This window comes from Taeniopygia guttata, chromosome 7 (genome assembly GCF_048771995.1).
Source record: "Taeniopygia guttata chromosome 7, bTaeGut7.mat, whole genome shotgun sequence".
Classification (NCBI taxonomy): Eukaryota; Metazoa; Chordata; class Aves; order Passeriformes; family Estrildidae; genus Taeniopygia; species Taeniopygia guttata.
The window spans coordinates 26,418,148-26,431,542 of NC_133032.1; the positions used below are offsets into that span (position 1 = coordinate 26,418,148).

Below are 13,395 nucleotides of genomic sequence, written 5' to 3' on the forward strand. Positions count from 1 at the left end.
CAACTGAAACAAAATTAAAGCATTCCATATCATCAGTCTTACAAAACAGAAGGGTATTTCTTCAGCATAAGTGGTTTGTAGAGACTGAGCTGAGGACTACTGGTATTAAACAGAGATGAGTGTTAAAACTGCAGTTCTAGAGAAGAGCTGGAACTACTAAAAGCTGTGTTTTACCACCTTGGGTAAAACACAGCCAGAGCTCACAGGTTGCTAGAACACACATTTGGGGCTGAGGGGTTTGAGGCAGTTTAAGCAGTAGCTGACTTTGAAATGTTCTTAACACGCCTTCAGATAACATTAACTTTAAATAAACTTGCTGAATACTCATGTAAATTATTTCCATTTGGCTGTCTCATTATTCAATATGCTTTCAAGGAACATGGTGATGAAAGAAGAAAAATACCTCTTTCTAACATAACCATACTGGCAAGAGGATCAACATTATCAGTATTCAAAGAATGTCTTGGCAGGATAAACCTTTATAAAAAGAAGGAGCACTAGCTAATCCAAGTTGTCAAAATAGAATAGTACCTCAAGGGTTGATCTGCAAAGTGATTCATTATTTATTGCTAATGCAAACAAAACATTCTAAGCAGAAAGAGCAATTGAGTGTTTCCTATCTTGGAAAGGCACTGATGGAGAGTCCACAATAAAGAAATCTGAGGAGGAATAGAGAACATCTATTTTCTTATCCACTAAAAATCAACCAAAGGCTGGAAGAAGATTGTCTGATTTCTTTTCTGTGAAGAAACACACTTAATGGCAATCAATTTTTCCAAAATAACACAGACATGAAGTGTAGGAAGAAGAAAAAATTTCTGGAAATCTGATTCAAAAGCATAAGACACACACTTTTTGAAAAAAACTCAATCAGAAATGGTGGAAATTCAACATGAAATGTAGCATGTATCATAAAACCATCTATATTTCAACAGCTCAGTAAGAGCCCTGACTTGCCAAAATAAGTTTCTCCTGGAATCAATCAGGAACCATCTTCAGATGCCTAACCTCAGATACTTTATGTCAGCTTCAACATTACTGCATTCTTCTCCAGTAAAGCCAGGGCTATGCTTTCACAGAATCACAGAATGGTTTGGGTTGAAAGGGAACTTGCAGATCATCTGGTTCCAACTCCTCAGCCATGGGCAGGTTTCTCAAGACCAGCTGCTCAAACCCCATGCAGCCCACTATTTTGCTTCAACTTCATATAAAATACATTGATTAAAAACTGGAGGGATTTGGTTTCTCTGGGGGAGGGCTGTTTTTAGCTTTGTTTTCTAGTGTGGCTTTTTTTTTTTTTTAAGTATCGATTTTGTAATTTACTTAAAAAACTTCCTTGAAATACATTTTTATTTACACTTTTTTCACTCACTATCTTTTCTAGTCTTTCAATACATCTTTCCTTGTCTGCTTCTGTAATAGCTCATCTCTGCTATCTTCTTGCCCTTTTAAGCCCAGGAACCTGATTGTACCCTCAACGTGTATATTCTTCCATCGCAACAGAAAATACTGTTTCAGCCTCAGGAATTTGGGATTCTAAGACCTCTGAATAACCGCATATACAATTTGTCTTTTAAATGAGCATATTATCTATGAGCTACATAAAAAATAAAGCTATTCTAAGAAGTTTATTCTTTCTCCTACTACATTTCTAACAAAAATATAACACATACACAAATAAAATCATCAAGAACACTATTCAGCTGAGTATTACTATAGTACAAATATGCTGTAGTGTCTGTATGGAAAAAACACTTTCCTGATCCAAATTAGCAATTGTAATGACAACAATATTTAGCATATAAAGGCAAAAGAAATAAAGGATAATCACATTCTGTAATAAGGTAAAACAAATGTACCATTGACCTACTGCAAATTGCTACACACTGAAAATTCAGAATTTCAAATATTTTAAAAGGTGTGATACAACAGGTGACATGTCAGTTTGCACAGAATGCCAATGGCAGTAGAAAAACCAGAATCTGAATTCAAATTTTATGAAGTTCAGTTTTTAACTTTCAGACTATTTTAAAGCATCTCCACACGCACAGAAACAGACTACAGTTTGTCTACTTAGCCTTTAATTTTCCTGTCTCAGCAATGGCTCCTGAGCGACCTCTTGTGATGAAACATTTGAGCACTTTCTCACTTCTTTTCCTCTTTTTAAAAAATAAATTAAATGAACAAAAGGCTAGCAGTGAAAAATGAAGAGTACCAAAAAGCAGCACCATCTCTGTCATTGCAATGAATGGAACTTTTTTATCCATTCATGCAATCCCTAAAATTGGGTATTGAAGAATGTACCTCTGAAGCTAATAAGTGAGGTTCAAGAAAACCCCAGCGTGCAATGGCAACTATCATGCCACCCTTCACACCATTTTTGGAGGAAGGGTTGGGAAAAATACATGTAATCACCTTCTTGGACCTTACTGCCACTCCATTAAAACAAGCAGAGTAAAAACACCACAAGATACTCAATAGTTTGATCAAAGGGATGAAATCAAAATACCATAAAGAAAACAGCATTTGTGACTTGTTGAAGAGGGCAAAAACAAATCACCAAGAAAAAATTAGTTTTATTGACCAACATCAGTATTGTGAGCCACTGGTAGATATGTCAAGGAGCTCAATAAAATCTTGGGGGCAGACACCCCACAACATGTCTGGTTTCAAACTGTCAGTGATCTCAATGAATTAAGACTGCAAGTAGCTACTCTTTCTCAGCCTTAAAATACTAATTCTGTAGCCAGCTTTAGTTTTTCACAGTATCTACACAATGATATTTAAAAATACATATATAAATAAAATCAAAGCATGTTAAACAAGTCCAGAAGAGGAAGGGAAATCTGCTGTCATTTCAGAAAAGTACAGTGCCTTTTCATACTCCCACTGCAAAGGAACTGAAGTGTGAATGTTTGATTGATGGGGTAACTGATCAATTCTCAATGAAGGTGACAAATATCAATAAACAGCATTATTTTAGAACAGAAACAGAATTACTGAGGAATCTGGCCACGAGATGTCACTCTCTACTTTGTGGCAACTTGGAAGTTTATTAGCACAGCCTCCCTCTCGGAGGTGTAAAAAGCTGGGGTACAGCCAATGAAATCTATTATGTTAAATTTCTGTCAGGTTAAGGGGAACTGCTCAACATGTCATTTCTGTAGCTGTGATATAGAATTACCATTCAGTATGCAGTGAAGTCTACGTAACCACCAAGTAACCCCTGCATTCATCCTCCCAAGTTTAAACAAGAGCAAGTAGCTCAACTAAGTACTGTTGTTATAACTTGGTACTGTTCTTACACCAATGACACAGACTGTTTTGAACTTTCCAGCCTTTTAAAATAAAATCATTGTTATGTACTGAGCTCTTATGATTCAGAATACAGCAAGCTGCCTGTATGAACTATAGCTTCTATCCAGGTAGACAGTCTAAAATAGTAAGTTTTGCAAGTTTTTTCAGGTGGCTTTGGTTAACACTTTATCAGGTCCTGTGGTCTAGTAAGGTCTCACTTCTTGGTTTGCAAAACATCACCACCATATTTACTAACCACTAGCATGTAAAATAATTTTTATACTTCATATATATAACCAGGCATCTGTTGCAAGAGACCAAAAACACCTAAGCTTTAGGAGTTTAACATCAAAATCTGTAGCCATTATAAATATACACCTATGAAAGAAGAAAGTAAGTGGAAGACCAAAACAAAGCTATGATGAAAGAAAAATTTTAGGAATGAAAGATTTTGTGCAAGCACTACATGAACTGCATGGATTCATCAGAACCTGACTCTGAACATAGTTGACAGAAAAAACCTCATTATTACCTTATTATGTGTTAATGTTATCCTCAGGTCTGGTTTTATGATACCATATGCTGTCAGTAGATCTTGGACTTTTTTCAGCTCTTCCTTACATTTTCTGTTTGTTGAGTAAAACTGCTTTCTTACAGGAAGATTCTTAAACAAATTTAGGACTGTTACTGTAGTACCTGCAAGAAGGCGATAAAAAATAAAGTAGAAATTTACACTGAAAGCAAATCACTGACTGGATATTGAGGAAACTATTTTTACTTAAATAGACATGTTTGTATGCTGCTGCACTAAATCAGGTTATTAGCATGAGAAGAAATGCACCAAATTAGCAGTCATCCCCCCACAAAAGGTACCTCAAGACTTTTGATTCTTCTCCTTTAAATAAGAGTTGTGACTGCAGTATTAAGTTTTCTTTCATACACACTAACAATAGCAAAAATCAGCAGTAAATAAAGCTGAAGACTCTCTGAATGCATAAGTTAGCCTCCATTAGCAAAATGATTAATTAACAGACTAGAATCTAATCACACATATCTGGAGGCAAAGGAATGCTGTGCTTCATTAAGGGCCTTCACAAACATTTGCTTTAGGGTAGTACCTGAAGCTCCAAATACCTCCGATCAAGGTACAGTACACAGTAGGAGGAGGAATATTCATTTACCAACACAACCATGTAAATTCCTAGCCCATAAGGATATTGCAAAGCATTAAATATGTGAGAGAATTCAACAATTTCAATGAAAGACAAGGCATTAAAACCTGCAGGCTTTCCAGCTGTGGAAAACACTCTACAGGCTAAATCTTAAAATGAATCCTTAGTAAAAATTAGGTACGCACCCTTCCTGCAGGTTAGAAAGAACTGTGACTTTGCCTGGTCCTACAGTCATGCTGCTTCCAGCAATTCCTATGTATGGCAGCAGGGCATACATATGAATTTATTCTTCCTCCTTTAAGCAAGGATTTTGCTACATCCAGAAACTTTACTTTGGTCCCGAAGAGATTTTTAATATACTTACACAGACTTGGAGCATTTAATTTTTACAGGTTTTATTTCCACTGTCAGCTTGAAGAAGTGAGTCAGAGAAGGAGAAACTAGTTTATAATTACAATCTAAAACAACTTCCAAGACTTGTAATTTCTTATGCTATGACAACACATTCTCAGCTGACAGACACAAGGCAAGAAACGTTTACAGCTGCAAAGATTTCATACTCAGCCTCTAAGTACCCAACAGGTATTTCAACTCAGATAGAGCCTCAGAGAAACACAAAATACATCTGTCACCTTGCAACACCAGAACAGTGATAGCCTACCTTGCCCAAGATGGGAAGGCTTTTTAGAGGTTACATGTCCATTGCTATCCAAAGCATACTGAATGCTGAAATCATCAGCAGCTGTCTTTGTTGTGACCAAAACCTGAAGAGAGTGATTTTTAAAAAAAACCTATGTTAATCAGGGATAGACAAAGTTCAGTATGAGCTTAGATAAGCTTTGCTACCACACTCACCACACCACTGTATTACTTTAGTCACCATAATTACATTTAATAAGTTTATAAAATTTTTCTTGAACAGGTATTTCTTACAGGCACAGAAACACTCAGCATTATTCTGCATGTTTCCTGCCATTTAGCTAAAAGTATTTCTATCACATTGATTCACAAAGCATAGCAATTCCTACTACCTACAACACACAGTGCTCTATTTTCTATTCTAGAACAGATTAAATAAACTTTATTAATTGACAGGTCTGCATTTTTACCCTCTGTGAGACAAACACACTATGACAACTTAAACTCATGTGAGATTCCATAAACTTAAAGACTACTCTCAAACAAACAATATATTATCTTTCCACACCTAAACATACCTGGCAATCAGTCACAGCAAGTTTTGTAAGTTATTAAGGTAATTCACAGATTGATTTAGCAAGAGCAGTCATAAATCAGAGTTCAGTTACCAGCATTGTGAATAACAGAACCACTGCCCTTTAACTGCCTGGAAGGCAAAGTTTAACACACATAGAGTTTCAGGATATTTTGGTTTATTTTAGCATCTCACATGAATCATGCAGCATTCAGTCATGCCCCTGGAGAGAAAAACAATAATTGATTAACCGGGAATTACAGTATTGCAGACCTACTTAAGGGCCAATAGCAAAGTATCTTCAAACTGAAATTTCAGAGGGCTGTTTGGGTGGGCAGAATACAATTAATGCCAGGAGTGTTAATTAACATAATTACTGATACAAAGAGTAGTACTTATTAAAGCACTTTATACACTCAGGCCACCTCCCATCTCTTATGAAATGTTCCATAGAGCTGATTAGAAGCTCTGAACAGATGGCATTCTGCTCTGAGAGCTCATTAGAAGGAACCAATGATTGAGGTCTGTCATCATCTATCAAAACACCAACACTTTTGAAAGCATCTTTGGAAATCTCCATCCAAATACACAACCCACTCCTGCTTACTGCAATGTGAATGCAGCCCAAGGTATCAAGGAGTGAAGCTGTAACATCATCTCTCCTGACCTCAGCAGCTGATGGTTCCAACCAGACACAGGCATGGGTATCTTCCTGCATGATCTAATAATCCTCAGCAGACTTGCACCCAGAACTTGACCTTGGTGCAGCATGAATTCAGAAAGGGAGAGCACAAGAGATCTGGCAGATGCTGTGCCTTTAGCAGCCTGAACACTTTTCAGATGGTTTTGAACAAACATATTTACTTTCAGCCAACAAGTTAAGTCTCAAATGCCAGTACACTGCCAATCCTCTTAATACAAACATATGGCCCAGACTCAGATAGGTCAGGCAGCAGGTTCCTGTTTCCTCATAGGGACAAAGTTTGTGCAATTGCAGTCACATACATGTCAAAGAGCAATAAGGAGCTCAGCAGGATCCCGTATCTGCTGATCACCTAGATAACAAGGCAGAAATAATTTCTGAAATGGTGGTTATATAGGCCAGCAGTTCCCCAAAATTACTTCTCCTGGCCATCACCTGCTGCTCCTCTCTTGATTTACCCTAATTCAAGTAGCCATACTCTTTGACATGATACTCCTGGACACAAAAGGAAAGAGAATACAACACAATCCGTCTGTTACCTGTTCTGATTGAGCAAAATAAACAGAGGCCTGCTGTGACCTGTGCGACAGAAAGGCAAGACTGACACAAACAAGAAATTTGCATGACACGGCTTCTGGGGCTGGGGGGAAAAGCAGCATACACAAGCATATCCCTGGCAAGTTGCTGGAACATTTAAACTCTGCACAGAATAAAACTTTCATGATCACATACAGACAAGAAAAATTGTAACACAAAGGCTCCATATTTATTTCAAGTGCTCACTTCTGATATGCTGCAAATCGATCCCAAAGCTTCCCCACGGAAACCATATGTTGTCAGCCTTTCAAGGTCCTCAGAAGAGCTGATTTTTGAGGTGTAGTGTTTAATTGCCATAACTGGAACATCATCAACCTTAATTCCACTGCCATTGTCTCTTACTTCGATTTTGCTAAACCCATAATTCTCCTAAAAAAAGAACAAAACACAAAGGAGCAGTAAAACAACCACAATAATTAAGATGTAATTTTGAAGCAGCTAAGATTACAGCTTCTAACTATCCATACAGAAGTGGAAACTTTGCCTGTTTGGAGCAACTGAGCAACCATTAAATGTCACTGTTTAAGGAAAAAAGAAGAAAATTAAAAATACACCATGTTAGGATAACAGTAATGGCTTCTCAAATTAAATAACATAATTCATCTCCTGTGATTTGGAAACAAAACCTAAGCTCAAAAGGAGACCTATAGCTGGAAAACTGAAGATTTTTCACCTATTTACCTCTCTTACCTACTTGGTATCAATTTTTTTGAAGTCCCTTGAATGCAGCTCTGCATCCAATGAATTAAGTAGACCCTCACTTCACACCATGTTCAGTTTCAATTTTGATTGATGTGATTCCATTACATTTTCTAAATTCTGTTTTCCAAGCTCAGTACACAGAAGCTGAAATTCTAATGTGGGGTAAGACATGAATTGTAAGGGTAATAAGAAAGCTTATAAAGAGATATAGTATTTTACAAAAAGAAGTAAAGAGTCCCAGAGGCTCTTTTAAAACAGCCTTCAGGGAAGCAAAGTTCAATCTTTGTGATTTACCTTTACATACATGCAATGGATATTTTACCGAATTCCAATTTAAATATGTCATTCCAGTAAGCACCAGCATAAATAGGGTAAAACTCTGAAACCTAGATATTTACAATAGCTAAATAAAAGATGAAATTTAGGTTCTGTAACATCTCAAACAAATGCAGGAAAAAATTATTCTTTCCAGCTACATTATAGCCTGCACTAGTGAGCAGCACCCAGAGGAACTACAAAGCAGGAGGAGAAAGTAATCAGAGCTGCAGGATCACTAACTAAGCTTCTTTCACAGAAGCAAGACTGGCTCTTTGAAAGATTATGATGCAACACACAAAAAAATGTGCTGTAGTGTGTCCCCATCTAGGGGACTTTAAAACTAGTTTTGCTTAGAAAGAATATATTAAAACAGTGGCTGCCACCACTGATGCTGGACAGAGCATGTGACGGCTGACAACTGAAGGCAGGTTGATTAAACAGAACAAACTTTGCTGTCCCACCTGGGCCTATACTGAAAACAGTTATGAAAAAATATAATGTACTCATAAGGTTATTTCTTGAAGTAAAAAAATGATGCAATCAAAACCAAAGGTATCTGAAGAAACCATCTGCATTCACACATAATCTGATTTAGGAAACATCAAAAGCCTCTGAAATAGGCTCAGAACCACAATACACAAAAAACAACAGAAATATGGGTACATTTCACTTTCTGTTGTAATGAATGGTGCAAAAGCTGTCTTCGGGTGAAAAAACAATGCTTTTGCTCATGTTTGAGTCAACCTCCTACTGGGCAGTAAAACCAAACTAAGCAATACACCTCAACTGAGCATAAAAGGCATGAAAATCTCTACATTGCTGCTTTATGTGCTAATGAAAGATTTGAGAATTTTAAAATGAGCCCCTATTTTCCATTCTAATTTTTACTTTCTGACCAGTTAGTTGCTTAAGAAAAGTGAAATTTATCTTGAACCAAAATGTTACATAAATGATTCACTATTTCTCTTCTACTCTTAATCATTTTTACTTGTGCATATTTTATATAAATATTACAATGCTTAAACTTTGTATTTTGTAACACCTTCCTCCATGAGCTGAATCTTACTGAGGTTATGAACCCATTAAATGCTTTAGTTGCTCTGCCAGGTCACTGATGCCAATCAGTATGAATCAGCTTTGATACACAATGCAAAGATGCCAAATAACATCACCTATGGTCAATCAAGACTGAAACACCAGCCAAAGCTTCCCGCTACAGCTCACCACTGCCATGACTCTGAAACCCATTCCATCTTCAGGTTAATTCCTGTCTGTCTGTCAAAAAGGAATTGTTATCTTTGTTCAGTCAAATTGGATAAACTATGCCCTCCTATTCCATCTGAAAAAGATTAAAGCAATCAAAATGCTGCAGTTTCAGGCAAAACTCATCAAGCTGTAAAATGGAACTTCAAAGTTTTTCTTCTCTGTTATACTTTTGAACTAATCCAGAATTAATGTGGTCATTGACCTCTATTACATGGTCAGAGTTATTTTAATTTCCATTAAAAATCCCAGAAAAAAATCCATTGCTTTTGAGTATTATTGTCTAGAGTTATACAGAGTGTAGGCATTTTCTTCTCCCCTATTACCCACAGAAGAACAACCACCAAATTTCTGTCAATCGCTGACAACTTGTGTAAAGCCGGGTTTGTTTGTTTGGAACTACAGTGTTTTGGATTGGGCTGGACTGACACAGGAATGTAAGAGTAGTGTAGATGACTCGTGCACTGAAAAAGGTCAAAAATGCTCTTTTTAATTGATTTGGGACAAAGCTGGTTACTGTGCTGTGAAACCCACACCAGTTAGAAGACTCTCTCCTCGGCAAGGTTTGTTCCAACCATTCTGGAACACTCCAAAATCCTTCTGTTCACTTCTTGCAGCTACTGATCAGCTCCCAGGATCTGATCCCAATACCCTTTACCCCCACAACTGTGTGCACACTACTCACTCAGGAGTTACTCAAGAAGCAAGATACTCTGCAAACTAAATATTGAGAAGACAGAGATTATGAGAGACCACAGCAAAGACAGAACATCTTCAGGTCACTCAAAGCAGTAACAAACATGTTCCTTGGCGTCTACAGGAAAGCATTCTCAGATGGAACAACCCTAGGCTCATTCAGAAAATAGAGCAGACATGGTCAAAGAAACAAGGAGAAACTGAACTGCCCTCCTAGTTAAAAGCATTTGTCTAATTCAATTAGACAAGAGCATTTGTCTTAATTCAAGAATATCCTATGCATTCACTGTTATTTGGAGAAAGGGAATTGGATCAATTCTGAATACATACATTTCTACAGGATATAGTAACACTTCTTTCTTACTAAGCAGGGGATACTGCTACTATACAGCTGCTGACAAAATACTGCAAAAGCAGAAATAGGATATCAAGAGAAGCTGACCAGCTACCCATTTTATCCAATTTGTTGAGGAAAAAAACGCTTAAATTCTTTATTAAAAGTAGTATTTTCTATTGTCAGAAACTATCATTGAATGACATATCAACTTTTTTGAACAGCTTATAAAGAGTTAGAAGCAGTCAGAGTTCACCATGTAATTAGAGACAGCGTGGTGATTTGTATTACAAAACCATAACAAAAACATTTATGTTATAGCTTTTGTTTTGAATGGCCACTAAGCTCTTCTATTGTCTCCATTTTCACCTTTCTTACAATCCCTTGTAATGAGAATATGTCAGCCTGACAGCAAACATAAGTCCACCATCTTTTAAAACTGGCTATTACTCAGAAAACAAATTTTAAGTAGGAAAAGGGGGATTAAGAAAGCTGACAATTTTTTCCCCCTAATACACTCAAAAGCACAAATATGCCTTACTGTTTCAGGGCATGGCCTCACAAACACAAACGGAAACTAATTTTGTACCATTTTTACGTGAGGTAAAAATACATGCATATAAATATATAATAATCATCGCCATTCCCCAAACCACAATAGCCTAAAAAAACACATTTGCAATAGAAAAATTTTCTTTTCTTCTTAGTCTATAGCCAATTCCTTCTGAGACAAAGACTTACCAGTTTAATATCAATGCCTGTAGCACTGGCATCCAAGGAATTTTCTATCAGCTCCTTTACCACACTGACAACTGAAGTAATCACCTGAGAACTTGAAAGGAGCCGAATTGTCTCTCCAGGCAGCTGTTTCATGGTGGAAAGATTCAGGGAAGCTGCACAGAAAAATAACAGAAAAAGAATGTAAAAGGAACACTACAATTACACATTTCTAAGAAACTGTTTCACAGGAACTTTGAAATGTAGAAAAACACAACATTATGGCTAGAAAGTGAAATTTCCAAGTTATAGTAGACCCAACTTCCTCTGCAGTCAATAGGTGTTGGGAGAGAAATGGGGAGGCAACACACTGGTGCTGAGGAAAAGCCATGTTCAATGGCAATGGGACCTACTGGCAAAAATGAAAACCAAACCCAGAACAGTTCTCTGTTACAGTCTTGCCTCTCTGATCTGATGTACTGTGTGCCCTCAGGCAGGTAATTTTATTTCTGTGTCACTCTATCTCCCACTTGAAAATGAAGATGCCTTACAAACCAGTCAAGATTCATTTTTAATTTTTGGAAATACAAAAGATTACAAAAGTCTTGCTATATTATAGAGACACTCTCCCATTAAGAGATTGTATACAGATCTGTGAATTTTAGCATGCATTTCTGTTTAAGTACCTACATTGACACAAACAGGCAAGGCCCAGGAAAACTATTCTGCTGATCCTTGTAGCCTGCCATGAAAGAATTCAACCACAGTTTTATATGCATATGAGAGAGGCAGAGGAATGGTCAGACAGGATTCTTCTCTTCTCCAGTTTTTGTTATATAATGCTATTTACACTGAAAGGCAAACAATCCTGGCAGTGCTGGCTTTCCCATTGATTCAGTCCAAGGTATCTGCTGACCTTCCCGCTGATTCAGTCCAAGGTATCTGCTGGAGAACACAGACTGCACACTCAGCACCTGTCCCAAGGATATGAGCACACATGGAGGAATGGAACAAACACAGATTTCCTCCTGACACAACCAGGTCCTGCTGAGGGATTGCAGTCAACACCCTTAAGCATCACAGCCCTGCAGGGACTATGCAGCTGATACAACAATTACAGGACGTTTCTCTGCCTCAACATCCTTTTAAAGACAGCTACTCTTGAAACAGAAAAGACAAAGTAAAAATGTGGTTACTTGGGGGGGGGGGGGGGGAGCAGAAGTACAGTGTTATGCAGTACAAGCAGCACTGAAACTTTTCTAGGAACATTTACAAAGGGATTTTATCTTTATTTTTGTTATTTACATTGCAAAGGGAGTTTGCCTTTCAAACATGGTAAAAGGATCCAATGAATTGTTTTTCCACCAACTGGAAAACAAGAGGAGCAGGCGAAAAGGTGTGCTGCTGAAGATGAACCGATGTTAATATCATGTGCACGTGTTCAGAGAGGCAGGTTTTGAGGCATTCATGCACTGTACAGGACTCCTGTGTCAAATGCTTCATGATTCACTCATGGGAGTAAATCAGATGGGAGCTGGACGTCTCTCCATCAAAAGACACTGACTAAGATACAGGAGGATCTTAAAACAGAAACGCTGCAGACCTCAAAGACAAATTTTCTATGAGGTGACTGATGCAGGCAGTTTGGGAGAGGAATCGGCCCCCGGCCGTGTGTGGCGTCCCCTGCCTTGGACCCCAGCTGAGGGATGCACCGCTGGCCAAATCCCGGGAACACCTGCTGGGAAGTAGAGAGGGAATTCTGGGACCGCCTACCCATAGCAAAGCATCCAACCTATGACACCTTTTAGCTTAAAGACACGTATCTCAGCTCAAGCCACCTTACCACTGTAACTGTTCACGGAGTAACAGCTGTGCTCAGTGGGAAAACACAGCATTTTCTGCGTCGGAGCCCCATCGCTGTTCTAATCCTTGGATACCTCTACAGACATCTCCGACATGCCAACAACTGCGGTCCTACGCATCCTCAGCTACACGGGGAATAAAACCTCCCTAAATTTCACACTTCGGGCCCCTCAGCCGTCTTGAGCCACAGCAAGAACCCCGCCCCCCCTCCGAGCACCGCCTTCCTCAGGGGCCCTCCCTCAGCACGCACTGAGGCATTTCTGCGGGTTACCAGACGAAAAAACGGGCGAAAAGCTGCAGATAAGCCCTGCGGGCCCTCCAGTTTACCCAAAGCACAGAGCCGTCCGCAGTTCCCGGTGCTCGCTGAGAGAGGCGGGCGCTCTCTGCTGCCGGGGCCTGCCCGCTGTGCCCAGGGCCGCCCCGGCCCAGCCGCCCGCGGGAAGCGGCGCCGCGGCCCCGGCGCGGCCTCAGTTCCCCGCCGCTCCCGCCCCGCGGCTGCGCTACCTGCGCGCCCGCCCCG

The 13,395-nt window shown here is 38.9% G+C and overlaps 1 protein-coding gene across 4 annotated transcripts in view; it reads right to left on the reverse strand.

Annotated features, from left to right (window-relative positions):
- The window catches only part of PMS1 (PMS1 homolog 1, mismatch repair system component), a 44,413-nt gene that overhangs the window by 30,678 nt on the left and 340 nt on the right, over positions 1-13,395 (reverse strand). Inside the window, exons 1-5 of one of the 4 annotated variants that reach the window (XM_041717682.2) lie at positions 13,203-13,336; positions 11,037-11,188; positions 7,169-7,351; positions 5,131-5,233; positions 3,830-3,993 (exon numbers count right to left, since the gene is read on the reverse strand). In XM_041717682.2, the coding sequence (XP_041573616.1) occupies positions 3,830-3,993; positions 5,131-5,233; positions 7,169-7,351; positions 11,037-11,168 (582 nt within the window). In that variant the 5' untranslated portion in view covers positions 11,169-11,188; positions 13,203-13,336. Of the gene's footprint in view, positions 1-3,829; positions 3,994-5,130; positions 5,234-7,168; positions 7,352-11,036; positions 11,189-13,125; positions 13,337-13,395 lie in introns of those variants that run through there. The other 3 variants (XM_030277849.4, XM_072931598.1, XM_030277850.4) reach the window with 3 other exon arrangements.